Raw genomic sequence first — 26726 nt, 5'->3', positions numbered from 1 at the left:
GAGGCGAGGCTCCTCCTCCCCGGCCTGAATTTCGGCCGGGCGAGGAGGGAAGCCTCCCCCCCCGGCCTGAACTTCGCGGGGGGAGCAGCGAAGCGCTCCCCCCCACCGCGAACAAGCTGTGAGAAAAGGTAAGTGACTTTCGTCCACCCCTAGTCTTGGCTCAGGTTCGATGCAATTGCAAACACCATCAAATGATGAGAAGTAGGTATAGATATTGTTGGAGGATTGGCACTTGTTAAGCAACAATAATAAAAAAAAAACTGCCATTTTAAGACCACAGTTATGGGTGTCTCATGTTGGCTCATTCTCTGCAAATCCAGGAAATGGGAAGGTAAGGCTGATGCCTTAACTGACATGCCCTCTGAGGAGTCTTAACATTGTGCAAAGTCACAAACTGTGCTTGCTTACAACTTACCCTCCTTGCACCCACAACCATTCCTTGGCCACCAAAGATGCCCTGTGTTGTCTTGGTCCTGTGTTGCCTCATGAAGCATCTCTCCTTACAGCTAGAAGAGGGCTCCCTTTCCCTGTTTAACTCACCCATGCAGCTATTAATGTATGGAACAAACTGGCACAGGTCAACTCACAAGAGGATTCCTCTAGCAATACAGGGAGACTCAGATGCTACATACAGGAGCAGGACAACATGAGGCATCTTTGCTTGCCCCAGGCACTCCATCTTCCCCATCTGGATTTGGGCCTGAATGACCCAGGAAAGCTGTGGGTCTGTGGAGGCTAAGTTGTCAGTGAGAACCATTGTTGACACTTCACATCTTCACTGACCATGTGGCACATCAATGAAGGCATCAGCCTTTGCTTCCCATTTCCTGGCTTTGTGGTGCTTGAGCCAAACATGAGACAGCCTTAACTCTGGTCTTAAAACACGAAGTCTTTCATCATTGATATTCCCTGCTTTTCTGCAAGATATTTGCTTTTAGATTTGCTGCTCTGGGTGCTCTATGGACCAAAAAGTTAGGTACAAAATATGAAATAATAAAAAAAGCTTTGGGTTTGAGTACATGGCTCTTTCACTTCATGTGATTTAGTGGCAATCTAAGGGCCATTAATAATAACCTAGACATAGATGTTTCGTCAACTTCCTTGCAATGACACTGGAATGTTTTCCTCTTGATATAGCTTCCAGGAAGTCATCAGAGTAGGACTGGAGAAGCTAAAACTCACATGCCCTCCAAAATAGCATGGGAAAACACTTGTATCCAACAACCCGTTCTCACACCAAGGAACACTGCCTGAATTGTCACCCTCCCCTCTCCTCCCCTGTTCCCAAATGTTCTGCTGCTGCACCATGGATTTCGTTCTACCTGCTATAGAATAGTTGCAACTGAGATACATCCAACTCTGTCTGTCTCACTTATATAGCACCCAATTGGCGTGTTCCTTTGGGGCATTCTCCTAACAAACAGAACACACAACAGTAAAATAACTACCAAAATACAACAATGAAAACATTAAATTATTAACAATATTTAAAATGTTGAAGAGACATCAGTAAAAATAACAGTAAGAGCTACTAATGAAAGATGAAATGCCTGCTGTCCAAGGAAGGTCTTCACCCAGTATTTCACTGTATACTGTTAAGCCTCCAGTTCGGTACCCCTGAGAAGTTACTACAGGGGTCACTACAGAGAAGGGCCTTTCCCTACTAACCACCAGGTGTACCATTGCAGGCAGTTCCACCCAGAGAAGAGCCTCAGAAACGTTTCTTAGCAATCCAGAAGGAACACATGGAAGCTAATAAAGCTGCTATGTTTTCAGCATATAAGAGGAGGTTATGCTGGAGAGGGAAGGGGGAACCAAGGGCTATAATTTGCATATAGACCACCCCCAAGAAAGAGCTACCCTAGCCCCAGCCTGGGTCTTATCCCTTGTTCAAAAGCAAAGCGGATGTTTGTTTTTTGGTTGAAACTATGCAAGAAGCTGTAATTATCCCAGTTCTCCTTCAAGAAGCACAGGGAGACCAAAGTAGGGAGAGTGAATGACGAGGGATGACCTGGAGTACCAGGAAATATGGGGACACTTGGACTGCAGTTTTGGAGCCAGGAAGTCATTACTACTTACCTATCCTTCCTGGTTGAAGGGGACTTGGAGAAGACGTATGGTTCGTGGCATTTAAAATATTGGGAGGATATGACTCCGCCAATAAGGTAGTCTCCTGGTCGGTAAAAATTCGATGCCCCTTTTTGATCTTTTACCAAGTCCAAGGAGCATTTTGCCTCCTGCATCTCACAGGCTGCATGAGGGAAGAGCAGGAGCAGTGAAATCCTTCTGGGCCTGCCTCTTTGTACACCTCCCTTGTGACTGCTCCTCTCACCTCCACAGCCAGGTCCTCAGAAGAAGCGAGGAAAGACTAAGAACACCAAGGCTGCAGGGTCTTTACACATGCAAAGACTTCTCAGCCAAAGGGCAATTCTGTTCACCTGCACCACAGACACTCCCATCCCAACCCATGCTCTTGGTAGCACAGACACTATTTTATGCACCCAACATTTCAGGCACCATGCAAGAAAGTACCTCAGGTTGCCCTTGATTCTGAGGTTCAGTTTATTGGTCCCAAAGGCAATCTCTAGAAAACATACATCTCTTGAGGTTTGCCAAGGATCAGAATCAATCACTACGCTTGATAATCACAAGGGGAAGCCTCACTTCTGCGACAACATGGACTTTCTTCATGGCCCGAGGCACAGATGCAGAGCTGGGGAAAAACATGTTTGTGAGAACTCACAAATGAGACTTCCTTTTCTGGTGTAGGTCAGCAAAGGGGCCAGGTGTGCTTGGCCAGGACTTTGTTAGAGAAACACCAACAAAAGAAGCCAGATCAAGACATATTTTAGGATGTATACAAAGAACAGGGGCCCTCCAGATATTATTGGACTGCACATCCCATCAGCCATAGCCAGGATAACCAATGATGCAGAATAATGGGAATTGCAGTCCAGCAACATCTGAAGGGCCACACCTTCCCCATCCCTGAGGTGTAGAGATGTGCACACAAGTTAGGATAGATGTCCAGCCCTTTCTTGACCCTGCCAATTGAAATTCTGTTCCTGGATAATGCAGGATTGCCCATGATCAAAGAGCAAATGGTGACCACCAATACAACTCAATTCTCCCCCCGCATTAGTAGGGCAAGTGAGCTCATCAAAACTGTGAATAATCTTTTCTGTGAAAGAGGTTCATTATCTTTCATTTTAGACATTTCTAGCTATCAGAGCAGCCCCAGTCAGGGCTGACATCCAAGCCAGGCATCCATGGGCAGTGCTAGACCCCCAGCACCGTGTGATCCCCACTGATGATGTTTGCCCTGAACGCACCGAAAATTTGTTTCTTTGTCCTTGCCATGTCTGATCTGGCCATCCTTTCAATTGGCCACCAGGTCCCCTTTACAGAACTACCATAGGCCAGAGGATGTCAAACCCCTTACAACCCAGGACCAAATTCAGTTTCAGAGAAGTGCTCAGGCCCCATGTTCCAGTGGTGAGTAGTGCTGAAGAAAAAAGGAGGAGGGCAAAAGGGCAGGAGCAAAAATACCCCCAATGCCAGCATACTTTAACCTAAAGCTGATAGTGCCAGTCACGTATGGGAAGCATTGTGCCCTTTTAGAATGAGAGGGAAATGTGCAAAGATCAGGTGTCTGAGATTCCTCAGAGATTCCTCAGAGTCTCAGACTGGGACCACAGTGGTCTGGTTTTGGTGCAAAGAGATAAGGTTAAAGATTCCTCCTCTGAGTTACTGTGGGAAATCCTGGACTGCTCAGAGCATGGCCACCACAGTTAGGTAATGCGGCCAGAACCCATTGACAGATAAGGGTAGGGATGGCGCAGGTCAGCGGGTCCGGCAAAAGCCCTACCTGCCTGCACTCCTGAGCCCCGCTTGCCGAGCCCCTGGCCCCACTCTCCCCCTGCCCACAAGCGGCGAGCAGCCTGCATTCACCTGGTGGCCTCATACTTTATTCACATTTTTGCAAATGTGCATATTTCTGTATGCGCAAAATGCATTTTTTGCAAAAATTCACATTTTTGCGCATGTGCAAATATGCACATTTTGTGATCTCCATTTTATTTTTCAAAAAATGGCAAACACAGAGCTCGAGAAGAACGCTGGGGTGAGTGCAGGCTGCTTGCTCCTTGCGGGCAGGGGGCGAGCGGGGCCAGGGGCTCGATGAGCAGGGCTCAAGAGTGCAGGGCACGGAATAATGGGCTCAAGTGACAGGAAGCCAGATTCCAGCTGAACATCAGGAAAAACTTCCAGACTGTTATAGCAATATGACAGTGGAACCGATTACCTCGGGAGGTGGTGGGCTCTCCCACACTGGAGGCAATCAAGATTAACCTGGACAGGCAGCTGTCAGGGATGCTTTGACTTGGATTCCTGCATTGAGCAGGGGGTTGGACTTGATGGTCTTGTAGGCCCCTTCCAACCTTACTGTTGGAAGGTTCTATGATTCTTCTGTATGATGTTTGCTTTCCTGTCAGTCACCTTGTGATCTTTTCTCTAGTTTGAAAGAAAGGCAGGATGTAGCCTCTCAGCTCCTGATCCATGTTCCAGGCTCAGGTGTTGACATACAAAGCCCTACATAACTTGGGACCAGGACACCTAGCTGACCACCTTCACCTGTATCAAAGGTGCATGAAACCGTCACCCCTGAGGGTTTCCACTGTGATGGTGCAGGCTGCACATGTGTGTGCGTGTTCATGTACTTTTCACATGTAGACAAACACCACTCTCTCTGTCTCTCTCTCTCTCTCTGTCTCTGTCTGTCTGTCTGTCTCTCTCTCTCTCTCTCTCACACACACACACACACACACACTGCTTTGGTACCGGGAGGGGTGATTGTTGGGAAATTGCAAACTCATTTGCATGTTACACGAAGGGGACAGTTTTACATTCAGCTAACGCATGGGCATAGCTCGCCTTAGCAACTCTCTAGCCTACAGTGGCTTCCTGTGTCCTGCTTCTCCCCCTCCCTCTAACACTCAGTCCACCTGGATCAGATAAATATGTCAACTGAGGCTTGAAACCAGGAGAACTTGTGAGAGACACATACCAGATTTCATCACATTTTTTGATAAACGAAAACTGAGTGGAATAGCATTTACCGATCATCAGAAACTGGGACTTTTTGATGGAATCTCTAGGAGAGGGTTTGGGAAGTTTTATCTGTGCCCCGGATGGGAGAGCTGGGTTAACTTTTAAAGACGCCATTCCCTGCTTGAGAGAGGAATGCACACAACAGAAGCCCTATGCTAATCCTCGGGCATCTGGATCAAATCATCTAGCGAGTGGGAAGAAGAGGGAGACAGCCCCACCCAGACCCAGTCGCAGCGTTATTTTAACTGTGCTGGCAAAAGACATTTTGCACATGACTTCCCTTCATCTAGAAACAAGGATTCCCACCCCTCACCAATAGTAGCTCCCAAATTCTTAAATGGGAACTGACGAAGCAGGAAAAGCAAGTTTTTTCAAGTTGGTGGAACAAGAGGGAATCATTTCCTTTTGAATCACAAGAGCCTCTTGGCCAGAAACAATGAGCCAGAATCGAAGAACTGGATCACAGTACTGGCTGCACTGGGAACAGTACATTTTCCAGTACATGTTTTGATGAACATAGTGAAAGCCATTATGGAAAAGTCTAAACAGTGAATGGGCACACTATGTAGATCCAAGGCAAAGGCCGTGGAGTATTCCAATGCCAACTGCCTGATAAAAACGTTGCAAATATAGCAAATGAGGCATTCTTCATTCCTGAGCTGAACTGCAACATGCTACATGTTTTTGCAATACACTGTGAAGACAAAAAGTGCACAATAACCAAAAACAATGTTTTGTATCAGATGGATGGACGGACTCACCCTCACCTGATGTTTTGGGTGTTTGCCCAGCTGCTGCCCCCACCTGCCCCTACACAAACATTATAAACCTGTGAGCACATGACAATTCCCTGGGGCCACCCATCCTCCTAGCGAGCCAAGATTGTGCACCAACAATGGTGGCATGGGTGCTTCTGGGTAGGTAACGTTGCATAATTGGTGGCCATAAAGGGCCCATTTACACAACATTCACACCTGTGATGTTGCATAAATGGGCCCTTTATGACCACCAATCATGCAACATTACCTACTGGAAGTGCCCGACCCACAATGGTGGCTGTCTGAGAGGATAGGTGGCCCATCCTTTATTAAGGTGACTTCATTTGAACAAACCAACTTCTTAGTCCTCAAGAAATGCACACACTGAGGTAGGGAGGCCACAAGGGGAGAAAAGAAACTAGAATCTAACCAGCCTTTTTCGCAGGGGCAACACTGACTGATGTTTAGCCCTTCTACAGTCCTTAGCAACTTCTTCTCTTTCTCTCCTGGACTGTGTTTGTTCCTGTTGGGCTGAGCTTCTTGCAGTCCTCCTCCACACCCTCTGTTGACATCTGTCCGGAGCCACCAACTCTTTTCATGCACCTCTAACATTGTGCATGCTGTATAGTGTCGAGGATTGAGTCAGGTGCAGGGCTCCTGTTCTGCACAAACCTTCCTGCAGCTGAGGAGTGAAATTCTGCCTAGCCATTGGCCTCTAGCCGCTCCCCCAAGGTGCTCCATTAAATACTTTTTATTCTATTTTTACCTTTATAAATGAAATAAACAGTACCAACAACCTAATCTGTATCTACAGTTTCCCAACAATACAGTATTCTTAAGAGGACACAGCAATAACGAAAAAGAGGGAAAAAAAGAAAAGAAAACAGAAGGAGAAGGAAGAAGAAAGCAAGAAAGAATAAAAAATATTAAGAAGTAACTTAAAAAGATTAAATTTAAATTCCATTGCACACAAACTTCATATGCCATTCTACTTAAAAGTTATACCTATAACATTGGCAATATAAAAATTCAGTACAGCATAGATAATCAACCTTACATTTCAATATCATATCATCAGTCTTAAAACAAGGGAGCAAGCATACAAGTCATTTCTAATAACCATATATTGCCCTTCAGTTAACATGTAATAGTAGAGCCTAACAAGTTAACCAGCTTAAAATATTACTAGCCAGTCTCATAATAATGATAGTGGTAATAATAAAAAGGAAGGAAATTAGAAAGGATAAATAATCATAACAAATCACTAATACATTTTATATTGTTGTATAATAATAAAGCCTAAGATCAACCTTACTACAATCACTAATGTATTTTATACTAGATATTTATTTTATTTTATTTTATTTATTTTATTTCTATACCACCCAATAGCCATAATAGATATATGAGCGTCTGAGGAACTATGGACGGAGGTCCATAACATTGTTCAGGAGGCAGCAACTAAATCCATCCCAAAGAAAAAGAAATGCAAGAAAGCCAAGTGGCTGTCTGATGAGGCTTTACAAGTAGCTGAGGAAAGAAGGGAAGCGAAAAGCAAGGGAGAAAGGGGAAGATATTTCCAACTGAATCCAGAGTTCCAGAGAATAGCAAGGAGAGACAAGAAGGCCTTCTTAAATGAACAATGCAAAGAAATTGAGGAAAACAACAGAATGGGAAAGACTAGAGATCTCTTCAAAAAAATTGGAGATCTCAAGGGAACATTTCGTGAAAAGATGGGCATGATAAAGGACAAAGAAGACAGGAACCTAACAGAAGCAGATGAGATTAAGAGGAGGTGGAAAGAATACACAGAAGAACTATGCAGGAAAGATCTGAATGTCCCTGATAGCCATGATAGTGCGGTCACTGAACTTGAGCTGGACATCCTAGAGAGTGAAGTCAAGTGGGCCGTAGGAAGCATTACTAACAACCAAGCTAGCGGAGATGACAGTATTCCAGCTGAGCTATTTGAAATCCTAAAAGATGATGCTGTTAAAGTGCTGCACTCAATATGCCAACAAATTTGGAACACTCAACAATGGCCACAAGACTGGAAAAGGTCAGTTTACATTCCAATTCCAAAGAATGGCAGTGCCGAAGAGCGTTCAAACTACCACACAATTGCGCTCATTTCACATGCCAGCAAGGAGATGCTCAAAATACTACAAGCTAGGCTTCAGCAGTATGTGAACTACCGGAAGTACAAGCGGGGTTTCGAAGAGGCAGAGGAACTAGAGATCAAATCGCCAACGTTCGCTGCATCATGGACAAAGCAAGAGAATTCCAGAAAAATGTCTATTTCTGCTTCATTGGCTACGCTAAAGCCTTTGATTGTGTGGTTCACAACCAACTGTGGCAAATCCTTAAAGACATGGGAGTACCAGACCACCTTACCTGTCTCCTGAGAAACCTGTACCAGGGTCAAGAAGCAACAGTAAGAACCAGACATGGAACAACCGATTGGTTCAAAATTGGGAAAGGAGTACAACAAGGCTGTATATTGTAGCCCTGCTTATTTAATTTATATGCAGAGTACATCATGAGAAAAGCCAGGTTGGATGAATCACAGGTTGGAATTAAGATTGCTGGGAGAATTATCAACAACCTCCGATATGCAGATGACACCACCCTAATGGCAGAAAGCGAAGAGGATCTACAGAGCCTCTTGTTGAGGCTGAAAGTGAAGAGTGCAAAAGCTGGTTTGAAACTCAACATTAAAAAAACTGAGATCATGGCATCTGGCCCCATCACTTCCTGGCATATGGAAGGGGAAGAAATGGAAGCAGTGACAGATTTTATGTTCTTGGGCTCCAAGATCACCACAGACGGTGACTGTAGCCATGAAATTAAAAGACGCTTGCTCCTTGGGAGGAAAGCTATGGCAAACCTAGACAGCATAGTAAGAAGCAGAGACATCACCTTGCCGACAGAGGTCCGTCTAATCAAAGCTATGGTTTTCCCAGTAGTAACGTATGGCTGTGAGAGCTGGACTATAAGGAAGGCTGAGTGCCGAAGAATTGATGCTTTCGAATTGTGGTGCTAGAGAAGACTCTTTTGAGTCCCATGGGATGCAAGGAGGTCAAATCAGTCAATCATAAAGGAAATCAACCCTGAGTGCTCATTGGAAGGACAGATACGGATGCTGAATCTCAAATATTTTGGCCACCTCATGAGAAGAGAAAACTCTCTGGAAAAGACCCTGATGCTGGGAAAGATTGAAGGCAAAAGGAGAAGGGGACGGCAGAGGATGAGATGGCTAGATAGCATCACCGATGCAATGAATATGGACTTGAGCACACTCTGGGAGAAAGCGCAGGACAGGAAGGCCTGGCATGCTATGGTCCATGGGGTCTCGAAGAGTCGGACATGACTGAATGACTGAACAACAAATATTAGTGTGTACATTTCTATGCACCCTCAAACAGTAAATTTAAGTACAGTATATCATATCCATTTAAAGAGAAAGGATTTAAAGGAAAAGGAAAAAAGGAAAAAAATGAAAGAAAAAAGACGACTATATATGAGCAATTATCTCTGGCCTAGCCTGGCTCTTACAGACTAAACATAGCCAGTTAACAAAACATATTTAAAAATTCCAGTTTATGGGGCTAGAACAGAAGTCTCGTGTGCTTTTCCGATTAGCCATGCCTCCACCATTTTGTGATTTAGAAACAGCTTCATCTGACCTTCAGAAAAAATGCAAAATGTAGCAGGATATTTTAAATGATATTGTAAGTTCATTTGTTTTGCCAGGTTTTTCGCCTTGGTAAATTGCCGTCTTTTATCAGCAATTCCGTTGGTGTAATCCAGAAATAACATGACTTTTTCTTGTTTTGATCCCCAAACAAGACTTCCACCGCCTCTTGCCAGATGCAGGATATAATGTTATGTGGCAATTCTTGCAAATTGGTCTATAATCATATAACCAGTCCCTTTGGCATTTGGCACAGGGAATGCCTGCTCAATATCAAGTAAATAATCAGATGACACAGGGAGTATCTCATGCAGAAGCTGATCTACAAAAGTAGACAAATTTATATCTGTAGGTAGATCTTTAATACCAGTAATACGGACATTTGCCCTGCATGTGAGAGCTTCAAGTTGGGAGATTCTGTCAGAGAAATTGTTGTAAAAAACAATTTGATGCAGTTTTGTTCGCTGCCACCCTATCTTGCAGCTCGTTAACCTTCACCTCCATTTTTTTTACCAAGAAGTATTAATTAAGTCCACAGCCCCTTGCAGGGCGGTGACGGAATTTTGAATTGTATCCAGCCTCTTAGCCTTTTCAGCAAACTGCAAAGACAAAGTTTTTATCAGACAAAGTAACTCCTCCATATTTTTGCTTCACGGAGCCTTTGCCATGGGAAGTGAGGGTGGGTAGGTGGAGATCCTGCTCCTTTTTTCCTCCTTGAAGTAGCCATCCTTCTCTTCAAACAAATGTTGCAGGTCCTCAAATATTGTTGGTATTTCTTAATCTATAAACTATATTGGAGCATGTCAGCCCTGATTTCTACAAATTAGATAGGAATTTCAAAGCAACGTTGAGTGATGATTAAGCTCTGGCAGGCTAGTCTCAGAGCCCAGCCCCCCTGCTGCTTTGCAGAGTGGGCTACTCTTCCAAGACTTCATCCAGATGCTGCTCTTGCCTCTTTTTTTCATTCCAGGGGAAGATGAAAAGTTTTTCAACCTTTTAAAAGCTGTTTGAGATAGCATCCCATGGGGGCTCCACGGAATGCTGCAAGGGCGACATTGGCTCTGACCAGAGGTCACCACCCCCACACTTCTTTAGGATGGATAGTGTAATGTCCCTTGGGGGTGATTAGTGTGGGGGTGAGTTTACCTGCTCAACTTGTGGTCCACCCCGGAGCTTTGCTCTCTAAGTAGTACACTTCTGACTCTGAAGCTTCCACAACAGCATTCTTTATTGAATAATACACAAGAGAAGACCAACTCTTGAGGAATGACATACTAGTCTACCTGGCTCCAAAGCCTACACACAGAGAACAGAAAAGGGGCCCTTCCCAGGCCTCCAGAAAGGAAAGTGAAACTAACAGCTTCTTAAAGGCTTCTTAAAGACGTCTACACATAGACATCACACATAGGGGGCTAGCCTTGTGATGTAGTGGTAAATTGTCAAGCATAATTTCCAAGCCCCCCCTCCCATAGTCATAGTCACATCTCCCCAGTCATGCCATGCTCCATATGTCATGAATCCATGTCATGAATCCATGTTTTATGAATCAAATTACTGTGTACTCAGTAAAATAATGGCTTAATTGGACTCTGCCAGTATTCACAATGCAAGATGTGGGCTTCTGAATTAGATAGAACTCTTCCTCTGTGAGGATTTTTTTTTTTAAAAAAAATAATGTTTATTCTAAGTGAACATAAAACAAAACTGGAGAACGTCCAGAAGGATCCACTGGAATAAAGAGATGAAGTCTCAGGATGCTGAGAAAAGGTATGTGGTTTTACTTCAAGAACTAGCTATACACATTACTGTTCATGATTCATCTTAGAGATCTTTTTCAGAGATCTCTGCAGACATTTATATATATTAAAACTAACCCCCGAAGAAGGCCCATATTCACAGCTGAAATATGTAGGTCTTCAAAGTGAGAGCATCGTGTCAATATATCAATCTATGGTGTTCTTTTATTCTTGGGGGGGTTAATTCGGTCCTGCTTACCACCATGCTACATTTCTTAATTTTTGTAAGTTTCTTCCATAAAGAATTTAATGGATTTCAATTTACTTTTTAGTCTGTGGTGAAATTCATCTGTTTGGATTTAGCTTGGTTACACACCAGAGTGTCTAGAACCCAATTGGTGTAGGTTTTGAAGTTAAACAGGAACAAACTAACAGGGAGATTGTGTTTATGTTAGGGATGTATGAAAGTCACTTAACTTTTTGCAGGTGTGATTCGCGGTGGAGGGGAGGCATTCCGTTCTTCCCCCTGGAATCCTCCCTGGTCGGCTCTGCTCCATGGCGGCTCCACAGAGCCACTGGCCAGGGCCGTCCACAGCCAGAGTTCCGGCTGCGGCTGGCTGCTGCGGACACAAATGGTGGCTGCCGTAGTATGCAAGCATGTAAATACTTATGTAGCCTATCACGGCAGCTTGGCACAACACAAATGGCGGCCGCAGCTGCCTGCCAAAAGACCAGCTGCCGCCGCTGCCGCTGGAGCCCCATGTAAGTTTCGTTCTGGGGGGATTCTGCGGGGTGGCGGGGGGTGGGAGGCCGTTCTGCCACAGGTTTTGGGGGGCCAAATGCCAGTGCATTTGGCCTCACTGAAATCCGGGGTGGAATTCTCTGCCATCCCTAGTTTATGTTGACGATTTAGTAGGAGGAGAAACAGTGTGTCGTACAAGTTTTTATTGTTTACTTAATTACATTTAAGTTAATCTTCACAGATCTTCAATGGCTACTAGTCCTGATGGCCATGTGCTACCTCCAGGATCAGAGGCAGTATGCCTATGTACACCAGTTGCTGAGGAACATGGGTGGCTGCGGGGGTGCTGTTGCACTTGTGTCCTGCTTGGGGGTTCCTGGCCAACAGCTGGTTGGCCACAGTGTGAAAAGAATGCTGGACTAGATGGACTCTAGATGGAGTGTTGATTTTTGAGAAAGTTTTTGATTTATTACACTTATTTGCATCCAGAATTTCAGGATAAACTGCTCCCAAGGTTGTGTATAAGTAACATAACAGTCAATTAATTTAAAAAATCCCAATATAAAGCAATATTAAAAAAATAACCTGTGTCCATGTTTCCTAACCACCCTTGATGCCTTGCAGAACCTGCATATCCAGGGGTGGACGGTTTATGGTTCTTCTTCAGATGTTTTGGCCAAGAACATCCACCAGCATGGCCAGCATCAGCGTTGATGATGGATGACAGGAGTTGAAAGCCAAAATATTTGGAAATTCACAGGTTACCAACATATGTCCTGATCCATAGCTTTTATTTAATTTTTTAAACAGTACCCACTAGTCACAATAGTGCTCCTATCTGTTCCCATCTAACAAAGGTGAGAGACCCAATCCTATAGCCATGTGACAACATGAGGAGAAGGTGTAAAAAAAGTTCCAGGTTTCCAGCTCCTTGCACTGAAGTCCTCCCTCTATTTCTGGATCTATCCATGGGAAAGAAACTGGTGCTGGATCTGATCCATCATTCTTTTGCCTCCATCAGAGCATGTGATTCTTATCCAGATCATGGTGGCGGTGGAATTTGTCTTCATCTCTCACACATCTTTAGTTTTCCTCATGAGATGCTCCTTTGTGTTCAGATCAGGCCTCAGTACAATAATGTAGCACTTTGGAAGAAAGATACAGCCAAGTAGCCCAGAACTAGAGGCCAAGATAGAGAAGACCTGCACAGCCACCATGTATTTGCCCTTGGTGCTCAGGTAGGTGGGCACAAAGGACACCCAAACGCTGCAAAAGACCAGCATGCTGAAGGTGATCAGCTTGGCTTCATTGAAGGCCCCAGGCAGTTTCCTGGCTAGGAAAGCCACCGTGAAGCAGATGGCAGCCAGGAAGCCCATGTAGCCAAGGGCAAGATAGAACATGGCAACTGACCCTTCATTGCATTGCAGGGTGATCTGTCCAGGCTGGGAGTGCATGTCAGACTCAGGGAATGGTGGAGAGAACCCTAGCCAGATGGTGCAGATGACAACTTGAACACTGGAACAAGAAATTACAATGGAGTTTGACAGACTCTTCCCCAGCCATCTCTTCACCTTATTCCCTGGCTTTGTGGCCAGGAAGGCCAGCACCACAGTGATGGTTTTGGCCAATAGAGAAGAGACGCCAACAGAGAAGATGATGCTGAAGGCTGTTTGTCGGAGAAGGCAAGTCACTTTCCTTGGCTGGCCAATGAACAGAAAGGATGATGAAAAAGAAAGGAAGAGGGTACCAAGGAGAATGTAGGAGAGGTCTCTATTGTGGGCCTTGACTATCGGAGTTTCAAGATATTTAATGAAGATTCCTAATACAAAAGCTGTGGTGAGGGACAAGAATAGGGCAAAGGAGGGCAGCATGATCCCCAAAGGTTCTTCATAGGAGAGAAAGGTGATAATCTTGGGGACACATTGATCTCGGTCCTTGTTTGGATGCTGATCTTCTGGACATTTGGTGCAATGGTCTGCATCTGAAAAGAAGGAGAGTGACGTCAGCTTCGCTCTGTGTTGTATTACATTCATTCACTTTAATGTGTTCCTAAGTGTTAAAGCTAGCGAAAAGCAGAGCAGCGTTGGTTTTGGCAGCTCTTGCACACACACAACTCTGTAGGCAATCAAAAAAACCACTGTGACTGCCAGACAACATGATAACCCACAGTGGGTTAAATAAACCCTCCTGCAGACCATGGGTTATCAGACTGGGTTATTTTGGCCAAATAAGCCATCATTGGTTAAAAATGTTCTGACAGATGACATGATATCCCACCATGGGGTAAATGGTGGCTTATTTAACCCATTATGTGTTATCTTGATGTCCAAACTCAGTGTATGTGATGAAATGGCTAGGTTGAGTAGACCCATTGAAATGAGTGGGACTTATGTTAGTCATGACTACTTTAAGTCCCATTCATTTCAATTGATCTACTGTAAGTTGGACTAACATTGGATACTATCTATTTTCTGGACACCAGGGCTACATACTGAGAAATCCTAGAATAGTAGTCTTGGAAGGGGCCTATAAGACCATCAAGTCCAACCCCATACTCAATGCTGGAATCCAAGTCAAGCCTCTCTGACAAGTGACAGAGCTCTCAAAAGGCTGATCTATAGTCTGAAAGAATTAGTCAGTGGATGTGCTGCAGGTATGAGATGCATGAGATGCATGTGCATTTCAGAAGGATATGCAGTCGCTGATCTCCATGTCTGAGGACACTTGGTCCAGCTGTAACTAATGATGCCTCTTGTCTTTGGTGAAACACAGGCTCTTGAGGCAGCATAAAGCAGAAGTGCAGAGAAACATGACATATCTTATATTAGCAAAGCCAGAGAGAAATTTTAGGTGCAAAGTCTCTCTTTAGGAGGTAGAAAATTTTCCTCTGGTTCTATCTCTGCCACAGACTCATTCATTCAAACTGCAGATCTCCAGTTCTAAGTCTTTAGACTTCATTTTTTCTTGTGGAATTTTGGCTGGTGCTAGGGAAAGTATTGCACAACTGTGGATTTCACATATATTCCCTTCATGGACCAGCATGGCTACATTTTTTTAACATACACAAAATGTACAACCACACACAAAATGTGTGGCTCCAGGGGAAAAAAAATACAATTCCAAAATATCTTTCCTACAGTTCAAATGTCAAGCCATGCAAATGCTGTATTATGTAGTATGTTGATGTACGAAGTGGCTGAAAAGAATGCGGCAATTAAAGTGAGTAGTCCATACTCCTGTAGAAGCCTAAATCCTGACCAGGCATTCCCTTTTATGCTCCTGCTGCTAAACATACTCCCCACAGACTCCACTGCTGTTCTCTAGCCCTTCCCCTACTTGGTGCCCTTCAGATGATTTGGACTCCCACCAGCCCCAGGCAGAGATATCTGAGAATTTCATTTTAGTTTGTAAAGCATGCAGAAATGCTCCACTCACAATCCTGAATGCAAACAGGAGTACATTTTCTCTGAACATGTTTGGAAATTCCCTAAGTTGTGTTGGGATTTGCAAAATATGTACTTGAAAAAAGACATTTCCACCTGGCACTGGAATGACAATAGATGGCAGCAGGTGAGCCTCCTGGGGAGAGCATCACATTCGTAGGGTGCTGCAACCAAAAAGGCCCTCATAGAGTCATCAAATAGTAGGGTTGGAGAGGAGTGATAAGACCATCGAGTCCAACCCCCTGCTCAAGGCAGGTCTCAACTATGAACAACTCCCCCCTCTGGTCACCACCCCCATAACTGCAGAGGCTTGGGGGAACAAGAAGAAAGCCTCCGATTCCACATGTAGAGTTTGAGCAGAGTTAAATATTTGTGCTGTTTCCCTTTCCTCTGAGGTCACCCACCTTCCTGCGTTGAGACTGTGCCTTCCTCACATGGAGCACAAGCATAGCAGCAAGGGGGCTCTCCTTCCTGGACCTCCTTGGCATATCCAGGGTGACAGCTCTCAGTGCACCTGGAACGAGGCACCGTCTAGCAATAAAGAGAAGGAGCATGGAAGAAGAAGTGTTAAGAGTTTGTGGGACTATGGAAATGAGTCATAATGTTTGGAAAGGACCCAATGGGATTTCTAGTCACAGCAGCTTCAAGTGACACCAGGGCCTTTTTTCAGGGAAGCAGTTTGGTTGCATAATGGCACAACAAGGAAACCATGTTGGTGTGTGTGTTTATTTTAGGGATGTCAGAGAATTCCACCACAGATCCCAGGGAGGCCGAATTCCAGTGAATTCAGCCCCCCGGAATCTGTGGCGGAATGAAGCAACACCCCTGCCACCCCGCGAAATGGGCCAGGAACGCAGCCTACCTTGTGTCGGCTGTCCGGTGCTCCATGAATGGCAGCTGCATGACATTCCATCGAGTGGCCGTGATAGGCTACGTAAGCATTTATGTAGCCTATCATGGCAAAAGACAGGGACGCAAATGGCAGTGGCTATGGTGGCCGCCATTTGCGTCCCTGCGCAGCCCAGCGGCTGGATGTCCGGCTGCGGGCAGCCCCGGCCGGCAGCTCCATGGAGTCACGACGGAGTGGAGCCAGCTGGGGAGAATTTTGGGGGGAGGAACAGAGCGCCTCCCCCCCCACGAATGACCCCACATGGAACGAGGTAAGGGATTCGTACATCCCTAGTTTGTTTCAACACGTATATCCTGCTGAAGTGAGTCCCCCCACCCACCCTCCCTGAATCAGCCTGAGCCAAAGCCATCTTTGAGTCAGATTGGCGGATCCATGCGCAGGCCTAGTTAACACATTGGGACTTGGAGACTCTTCTGTGGTGGGGGCTGATTAAGATGGTCTTCCCCAGGTGACTGAAGGATCTGGATGGATGATTGCTCTTGGGGATTTTCCTGTCGCTTTGGCAGGGAATTCTGTTAATGTCTCAGTTGATCTCTTGAATGGAGAAATGGCCCTGGCGGTTGACACGATCACTCCTGAGTGTCCTCTCCTATGGAGTTGAGCTAAATTAGCTCCCTGGTTTTCCAGGGTGCATCAGGAGATGAAATGAGTGGGACATCGTCTAGAGTGATGCTGGTGGAAAACTCAGAACGAGTCCAGTTGAACACTGGCTACAGCTGATTGGATACCCTACTCTGTGGCAATGAAAGAGGTGAAGAAATTACACTTCTCTGTCACCATTGCGTCAGCTCAGAATCACTCAGCAGAGCTTTTGTGGGTGGCCAGAGGCCTGTTCCACTCCAGCCTGCAAGAAGAAGAGCTGGATCACTCGATAGCCCGCTGTGACCAATTTGCATTGTGCTTTGCAGATACAATTGAGTGCATCTGTTCTGACTTGGATGCCATAGTTGATAGAGATTGGGTAGAAGTAACTTGGTCTCCTGCTTGTTCACTTATGGGTACTTTTCAGCTTGTACATCTCGAGGATGTGGACAGGATCCCTGGAGAGGGGGGACTGTCCTCTTGTGTGCTGGATCCTTGCCCTTCCTAGCTTATAAAAGCAGCCGGGTGTGTATGTCTGGGCTGACTGAGTGGGTAAGGGTGGGTAAGCCTCTTCATGGCAAAATGTGGTCCATCTTTGTTTTAAAAACCCCTCCCCACTGTATTGGATCATTTCTGGCTGGTCTCCAATATTCCAGTCTTGGGCACGGTGCTGGAGCATGTGGTAACTTCTCAGCTCCAATGATTTCTGGAAGAGATGGATTTTAATTTGGCTGCAGGCCAGGTTATGGGACAGAGACTGTTCTGGTCAGCTTGGTGGATAATCTACACTGGAAACTTGACAGGGGAGGTGTGTCCCTGTTCCTTCTACTGGACCTTTTGGCAGCTTTCAGTACCACCAGCCATGGTATCTTGTGAGGTATCCATCTGAAATGGGACTGGGAGGCACCGTTTTACATTGACTCTAGTAGTTCTTGGAGGAGCAATCTCAGAAGGTGGTACTGGGGGATTCTTGTTTGACACTGTGGCCATTAGCCTGTGGTGTCCCTCAGGCTTCCATCTTATCCCCCATACTATTGAACATATACAAGAAACCACTGGGAAGATTGTCCAGAATTTTTGGTTTCCATCTCACCAGTATGCTGATGACTCCCAACTCTAGCTCTTCTTCCCGTCTCAATCCAAGGAAGCTGTTCAGGTTCTAAACTGGTGCCCGATGCTGGTAATGGACTGGATGAGGGCAAACTAATTGTAGCTTAATCCAGCCTAGACACAGGTGCTCCTGGTTAGTCAATAGGCCAATCCAGGAGTAGGGATTCAACCTGTGCTGGATGACATGACACTCCCCCTGATGACTCAGGCTCACAGTTTCGGTGTACTCTTGGACTCGGTCCTGAACTGGGATGTCCAGGTCTCGGCAGTAGCCAGGAGTGTGTTTGCACAGCTGAGGCTAGAGAGCCAACTGTGCCCATTCCTAGAGACCTCTGACCTGGCTACAGTCACACATGCCTTAGTTTCATCCTGCTTAGACTAATATAACATGCGTTACTTGGGGCTGTGATTGAAAATTGTTCAGAAACCATAGCTGATCTAGAATGATGTGGCCAGATAGTTGACCAGGGCTGGTTACAGAGAACACCCCACCCCCTAGTAACAACAGCTTCACTGGCTACCAGTCTTTCTCCGGGCAGAAATCAAAGGGCTAGATGTGACCTATAAAGACCTATAAAGAGCTATTACAAAGTGCTAGTTATAACTTAGAAAGACCTATAATGACCTAGTACAACTTGGGACCAGGCTACCCAAAAAACCGCCTTCTCCCATATGAGCCTGCCTGATTCCTAAGATCTTCTGGCCCTCCTCTTGAAACAGCCCCTTCAGAGTTGCGTTTGGTGTCAATCCAAGAGAGGGATTTTTTTTTCAGCGGCTGCTCCCAGGCTATGGAACTCCCTCCCAAGGGAAACTAGTTTTGTTCCTTCTCTGGTGTCTTTCCACCAGCTGGCAAAGGCAGCCTTATTTAAGACGGGTTCACACTTGTAAAGGGGCTGGTGGGTTGGGAGCTGTTTACAATAATATTTTTCCCTGTAATTGTTATGGTTTTACTGCATTTTAATGTATTGTTTTAGAACATTTCTACCCCAGGCTAAACCCCCACAACATTACCGGGGCTTTCTGCTTCTGTTTTAAATGCAGGATCATGATGAGCTCCCTTTGCATGTGCTTCCCTTCCTGCCTTTCTCCCCTGATCTGCGTGTTCTATATGTTTCATTATACAGTCACTAGGTGGCACTGTGGTCTGCCTCCTCTTATTTTGGAATTTCCTCTTTGCAGGAGGAAACTCAACACACTGTAATTTGATAGCTCATTACACTTGTCTTTTAAAAAATGGGATGAAGGTGATTTAGCATGGGAGATACCCTGGAGGTTGATGACGTCATGTAAAGGACCTGCAAACTTCCATGAATAACCGATCTCAAGAGCAGGACAAAAGCCCCATGTGGATATGGCCTTAGTCAATATTAAGCTGCATTGAGTGCCATGATTTTTGGTAGAATGGTGGGGTATTGAATAAATAAATGACTGCAATAATTAAATAATTAAATAAATACATACAATAAAACTGCAACCTTTAACACCATCTGTGAAAAGCAGCAATAAAAGATGTCAGTATATTACTGCTTGGAAACCAGTTTTTCTTAGTAGAAGAAAAAGGTTCCCTCTGGCCTTGTTCTTGGCCATCTTGAGTTGGAGCCTGGAAGGCCTGGCAATGCATTGCCATTTCACCTCATTGACATAGAGGTCCTCCACATGGGGCTTATATCGCATGATTAAGATTGGTCACTCATGGAGATTTGTGGCCCTGATGTCATCAACTCTGAGGTGTTGACCACACTTTTTGACCATTATCCCACTTTTTAAAAGACCAGAGATACTGCAATAAGGGACATTAATTCACTCTATTGGCTGTAGGTAATTACAGCATTGTGCTGTAATCACAGCACCATCAGACGGCTGTAAAATGAAATATATAGAACCGCATCAACATTCCCGAGAAAGGAAGTCCTCGATTCAAAGCACGTGTCCACCCATGTAAAAGAGCCAATCTTAATTCTGAAAAGAATCTGGAGCAAAAAGCCCTGGTAAGGATGTGGGATTTCAGCCTCGTGTGATGAACCTCATAATCTCTTTTACTTCAGTCTTATTCAGCCTTCCATTATTCCTCCTTCTGCATCTAATTATTCAATCCTCTTCATTTATTTGTTGTTGGCTGTTGAAGCCATTGTTAAGAAAGATGAAAACTGATTTACATGAACCTTTGGATTGGAATAGGTGTTCAGCTGACTGGGCAGCCTAATGCAGGGGTGAGAAACAGGTGGCCCTCCATCAGGAATCCCCAGCATAGCCAATAGTAAGACCGGATGGGAGCTGTAGTACAGAACATTTGGAGGGCCACAAGTTGCCTCCCCCTTGCCTAATATCTGTTCAGAAGCTAGAACAATTATTGTAACACTGGGTGGCTTGGAGGAGCTAGCCTTCCAAAGGAAGTGAGGTGGGCTGCCACCAGGAAGAGGGCCTGTTCTGCTGTGGCCCTCTAGTTGTGGAAGGAGCTTCCCAGAGAGGTTCTCCTGGCACCTACATTGTGCTCATTTTGGTGCCAGATGAAGCTCTTTTTATTCTCCCAGGTGTTTTACTTTTTCAGTTTGTTTTCATCCGGCATTGTATTTTATACTGTTGTCCTGCAGCTACATTCTGTTGGTGATTTTCAGTTGTATATTGTAGTTTTAAACTTTTATGTTGCATTTTATGAACTGTATTTTATTGTCTGTTCTTTATGGTTTTAAATGTTGTGAACTGGCCAGAGAGCTTTGGCTATTTCATACTATACACAGGCAAGAAATTAACAAATTAAGGGAGCAATCCTATCACTGCTAGACACTGTCTAGAGGGCTGTAGGATGTTTGGGTTTCTGGGAACTGAGGTTGGAGCTGGAAACCACACTCCCCTCCCTTCCCCCTCTCCCACCCCCTCATAGTCTGCTCAGATCTGTCTGCGCTGGCTACTTGTCCGTGTGTCACAAATGGCGCATGGAGAGGGCAAAAAGGCTGTGGGCTCAGTAGCGCAGAGCAGAGGAGACAGTGGAAGCGGCTTCACGAGGCTTCTTATGCAGCATGTGGCCTCACCTCCCTTCCTGCTCTGAAGACCCCAGGTAGACACACAAAATTGCAGGTCTAGCTGAAAATGCAGGATGGTGGGAGCATGGAGGCGAGGAGTTTGGAGATTGATGTGTATCACCATAGGACTGAAGCCTAAATAAATAAAATAAATAAACACTCCCCAGCCTGGACTGCTATGGGGAGGTTTCTCTTACCATGAAATCCTGCAGGTGTTTATTCAACAAGTACCACTATACTCAATGGGCTAAGATGCATGCATAGATTGCACTAGAGGTCTCATTTGCATGATTCGATGTATCACTAGAGCTTAAGAGATATCACAAGCCTATAATATGACACAAATCATTTCTCCTACCCCATTGAATTTCCTGGGCCACACAATGGCTTCTGGGTTAATCGTGAGCTTTATGTCTGGGGATGCCTTTCTCTTTACAGTCCCAATCTTCACCCTTCCACGAGAATGGTTGGCAAACAGTACCCAGTTCACGATATCAAAGTTAGCTTCCAGCTGCCCATCCTCATCCCAATACAGTCCATCCATGGAAATATTAGAAAGTTGCACTTCTGTTAAGGACGTGTGAAGCTAGAAGGACAGAAAAAACAATGAGAATTTGGAAAACGGGAAGGCATGTTCAATATTTCAAGTCCTTCTCACTTTGAGCTTGAATCCTCCATGAACTGAGGCCAGTGCAAATCCCATCTAGACTCAGAATGGCTGACTGTTATTGGTGCTTTTTAATTGTTGGTGGTGGTGGTGGTTGGTGGTGGTGTTTTTACAATTACGATGGAGTTAACTTTTTCAGTTTGCTCTTTCTGCTTCAGCGTTTTGGGGATAACCAGAGTCACCATCAGTATGCATAAAGCTCTGTCTGCACCCTTGACATCACCTCTTCCTCTAATCAGAATATCATGGGGTACTTTGTCAATGCCTTAGGGAAGTCAACATACATTGGCTGCATTTACACTTCAGAAATGCCCCGCAGTCCTCCTGTTCTGGAGCCTTTCTGAAATTATCATGAGCTCCCAGGCAGCAACCCCATGATTGCTGAGAGGGGAAGCTTTTAATTTTCAAGGTTCCATAGAACTCAATGAAACAGTGCCATCTAGTGGCTGTTTTAATCGTGTCACATTCGGAGTTAAAAAGATGGTTCATTATTTCTGGATCGTTTTGGGATGAAATAACAAGGAAATACCTCTGGATGTGCCCTGGAGGTTAATGATGTCGTGAAAAGGACCAACAATCGTCTGTGACTGAACAATCTTAATAGCAAAATAAAAGCTCTATTTTTTAACGTGAAGGAGCCCGTTATGTCCACACCATTTCCATACTCTACTTTAGAAGTTACCAATTAAAAATGAAATAAGGTTGTTCTGGCAGGAATTTGTTTTTGACAAATTCATGCTGGTTTCTACTGATCACTGCATTTATGTCAAGGTGCCTACAGATCGAGTACTTTGCAATCTACTCTAGAGTCTTCCCAGGTGTCGGCATGGGTGGTCTATAATTCCCTGAATCTTCCTTTCTGTCTTTTATGAAGATAGGGAAAACATTTACCCTCTTCCAGTACTTCACCCATTCTCCAGGATTTCTCAAAGAGAACAGATGGAGGTTCCAAGAGCCCACCTGCTAGCTCCTTCAGCACCCTAGTATACAATTCATCAGGATGTGGTGATGCATCATCAGGACATATTCCCTGACCATCTCTCTGCCCACCTCAAGCTGCACTCCTACCCCTTCAGCCTGTTGGTCTCCTATGCCAGGTGGGCACAGACCCTCTTTTGGGAGAAGACTGAGCCAACATAGCAGTTGAACAGTTATGCCTTTTCTTTGTCACCTGCCAGCATTTTGCCATCTTTGTTGTGCAGCTGGTCTGCCTTTATCCTCCTTTTACTTTTAAAGTATCTGAAGAAGCCCTTTCATTCTTCATAGCATTCCTTGCCTACCTCAGCTCATTCTGAGCTTTAGCCTTCCTGACACTTTCTCTGCAATTCCAGGCTATCTGCCTGTAGGATACCTGGGTCAATGGTATCAAAACCTATTATTTAGTTAGTTAGTTAGTTAGTTAGTTAGTTATTTCATTTCATTTCTATACTGCCCAATAGCCAAAGCTCTCTGGGCGGTTCACAAAAATTAAAACCAAACAACACACAATAAAACAATTTAAAATATATAGAACATTAAAACCACAATATAACAATACAACCACAATAAAACCTAGCAGCAGTGCAAGAGTTTAAAATACAGACTTAAAACAGCAAAGATAAAAATTTAGAAAGCTAAAATGCTAAAATGCCTGGGAAAATAAAAAGGTCATCACCTGGCGCCGAAAGGAATACAATGTAGGCCCCAGGCGAACCTCACTAGGGAGCTCATTCCACAGCCGGGGTGCCACAGCAGAAAAAGCCCTCCTCCTAGTAGCCACCCGCCTCACTTCCTTTGGCAGGGGCTCACGGAGAAGGGCTGCTGACGATGATCTTAAGGTCCGGGCAGGCACATATGGGAGGAGGCGATCCTTCAGGTAACCTGGCCCCAAGCCGTTAAGGGCTTTGAATGTTAACACCAGCACTTTGAATCGGGCCCGGAAATGCACAGGCAGCCAGTGCAGCTGGAAAAGTACTGGCGTAATATGAGCTCGCAGGCCAGTCCCTGATAACAATCTTGCTGCCCTATTTTGGACCAGCTGAAGTTTCCGGACTGTTTTCAAAGGCAGCCCCATGTATAACGCATTGCAGTAATCCAGACGAGAAGTTATCAGAGCATGGATAACTGTAGCAAGGCTATCTCTGTCCAGATAAGGGTGTAGTTGGTATACCAGCCTAAGGTGATAAAAAGTGCTCCATGCCACTGAGTTCACCTGTGCCTCAAGTGACAGTTCTGGATCCAAGAGCACCCCCAAACTATGAATCTGATCCTTTAGGGGGAGTGCAACCCCCTCCAGAACAGGTTGAATATCACCTAGCCGGGCAGACGAACCACCCACTAACAGTACCTCCATCTTGTCTGGATTGAGTTTCAGTTTATTAGCCCTCATCCAGTCCATTACTGTGCCCAGGCCCTGATTCAGAACAGCCACTGCCTCACCTGGTTTTGATGAGAAAGAGAGGTAGAGCTGGATGTCATCTGCATATTGATCCGGATAACCTCCCCCAGCGGTTTCATGTAGATGTTAAACAGCATGGGGGATAAAATAGAGCCCTGTGGAACCCCATGGCATAATTGCCATGGCACAGAGCAATAATCCCCCAGCACCACCTTCTGGAATCGGCCATCCAAGTAGGAGCGGAACCACTGTAGTGCAGTGCCTCCAACTCCTAACCCAGACAACCTATCCAGAAGGATACCATGGTCGATGGTATCAAAAGCCGCTGAGAGGTCCAGGAGAATCAACAGGGTCGCACTCCCCCTGTCCCTCTCCCGGCAGAGGTCATCCCACAGGGCGACTAAGGCAGTTTCCGTTCCAAAACCAGGCCTGAAGCCCGATTGAAATGGATCTAGATAAAACCTAATGAGTGATTACATAGAATAGACAGTGTCACACCCTCCCTGTGTCTTTCGTGATAAAGCCCATCCATCAGGGTGACCAAGGCTAATTCAGTCTCATGACCAGGCTGGAAAACCATTTGAAATGGGTCTAGATTTTGGGATCCTCCAAGACTGTCTACAACTGGTCCATCTCCACCCCCTCGAGAACCTCAACCAAAAAGGGTGCATTAGCAAATGGTTAATAGTTATCAAAAAACAACAGTATCCATGCCTGTACACTTCCTTAGTGGCTTGTTCCACCTTCCATATGTGTCATTTTGAAATTTTCAGATCATCACTAAGGTTTTTGTGTAGTCACATTGGCTCCCTTTGTTATCTTCCATTTCTTCCCTCATTGGGATTGTTTCTGTTTGGACCTTTAATATTTCCTTCTTTAGGAACCCCCATCCCTCTTGAACTCCCCTTCCTTTTCAGCTTTCCTCCCATGGAATCCCACTTATCATCACTCTCCATTTATTAAAATCAACTTTCCTGTAGTCCAAGGTACACATTACACTAACCTCAACTTGAGTTTTTCTTAAAATCAAGAACTCAAGCATTACATTGTCACTTTCCCCTGAAGTTCTTGCTACTTTCTGCACATCAACTAACTTTCACTACAACTAATCTTCCATGAATTCCTTTTTACATACCCACTTTGCTGTTCCCTCCCCCACCATCTAGAACAGGTAACCACTCCAGCACAGGGTCTTGATTTGTCTTCATCCAGCCCATTTCTCATTCTAGTCATTGCTGAAGGCTTCAAAAAAGTGTCAACAGTGGGGACAATATTGTAGTGGGGCATCAGAGCTTAAGAGCAAAGAGGGTGAAGAACAATAATGTAATATTACTATCTGACACCAGCCCCACAAGTTGGAGTTTGGAGCCACCAACACCTCACAAATGGAGTGGAGTCCAAAGGATACCAGGGTCAATGGTATCAAAACCTAATGAGAGATTACATAGAATTGACAGTGTCACATCCTCCATTTCAATCTCTTGATAACGGTCATCCATCAGGGTGACCAAGGCTAATTCAGTCTCATGACCAGGCTGGAAAACCATTTGAAATGGGTCTAGATTTTGGGATCCTCCAAGACTGTCTACAATTGGCCCATCTCCACCTCCTCGAGAACCTCTACCAAAAAGGGTACATTAGCAAAAGGTTAATAGTTATCAAAAAAAATAATAATAATAATAGTATCCTGGGCACATTTCTAAAGAAGATCAGCAGTCACCACCATCTCCTTATATTTAACACACTCTGGACCCACCCAGTGACACCATTGCCCTGGCTAGTGTTCTTTAGCTACTAAGGGCAAGGGTCAAGAGGGCACATGGTTGGGTTTATCGCTGCAAGCACTTTGTCCACTTCATCAGACCACAGCAACTGGAATTGACCCCTCAAAAAGAGGCATGCCGAGGCATAAGGCAGCTTAGATTGATCTGCTAAAACAACAGCATCATGTTCAAGGGGAAGACAAACAATTTTATCCTTGAAGTACTTTACAAAAAGTTCACCACAGGTTCTCAAGGAGCCTAGGGGTCTATTTGCAGGAGATCATGTTAATAACTTGGTGCCAGCATGGTGTAGTGGCTAGAGTATTGGACAGGGAGTCAGGAGATCTGGGTTCTAGTCCCCACTCAGCTATGAAGCTGACTGGGTGACTTTGGGTCAGTTGGGACTCTCAGCCCAACCTACCTCACAAGGTTGTTGTTGTGAGGATAAAATGGAGAGGAGGAGGATAACGTACGCCTCCTTGGGTTCCTTAAGGAGGAAAAAAGGCAGGATATAAATGTAATCAATCAATCCCTGGACTACTTGGAAAAACTCCTCCAGACAGCAATTTTAGGTTGGATGCCACAGAGGTAGGGGTGCATGAAAGTCCCTTACCTGTCCTCGAAGCTTTTCGCGGTGAGGGGGAGGCGCTTCGCTGCTCCCCCCGCGAAGTTCAGGCCGGGGGGGGAGGCTTCCCGCCTCGCCCGGCCGAAATTCAGGCCGGGGGGGAGGCTTCCCGCCTTGCCCGGCCGAAATTCAGGCTGGGGAGGAGGCGCCTCGCCTCGCCCGGCCGCGAACTAAAAAGTTAAAAAAAAAA

At 45.2% G+C, this 26726-nt stretch overlaps 1 protein-coding gene and 1 long non-coding RNA gene across 3 annotated transcripts; one reads left to right on the top strand and one right to left on the bottom strand.

Moving 5' to 3' along the window:
• On the top strand, window positions 1-15287 carry LOC146356370 (uncharacterized). The gene is made up of 3 exons (XR_014787455.1): window positions 1-128; window positions 12664-12799; window positions 12897-15287. It is a non-coding gene; the product is annotated as an uncharacterized LOC146356370 (long non-coding RNA).
• On the bottom strand, window positions 12229-26726 carry LOC146356369 (vomeronasal type-2 receptor 26-like). 2 transcript variants are annotated; one of them, XM_084832605.1, is made up of 4 exons: window positions 26525-26726; window positions 21463-21690; window positions 15887-16013; window positions 12229-14020 (listed from the first exon to the last, which is right to left on the bottom strand). In XM_084832605.1, the coding sequence occupies exons 2-4, from the start codon at window positions 21646-21648 to the stop codon at window positions 13113-13115; spliced, it is 1221 nt and encodes a 406-aa protein (XP_084688731.1). In that variant the 5' UTR covers window positions 21649-21690; window positions 26525-26726; the 3' UTR covers window positions 12229-13112. The 2 variants fall into 2 exon arrangements, with proteins under 2 accessions (XP_084688731.1, XP_084688733.1); XM_084832607.1 differs by having other exon boundaries at window positions 12491-14020; window positions 21586-21690; window positions 26525-26672.

The sequence above is a fragment of the Heloderma suspectum genome, chromosome 2 (assembly GCF_057233095.1).
Source record: "Heloderma suspectum isolate Gila_16-S chromosome 2, 16-S_ref, whole genome shotgun sequence".
Taxonomy (NCBI): Eukaryota; Metazoa; Chordata; class Lepidosauria; order Squamata; family Helodermatidae; genus Heloderma; species Heloderma suspectum.
The sequence above is the reverse complement of the archived record's forward strand: the minus strand, read 5'-3'. Positions and strand labels throughout refer to the sequence as shown.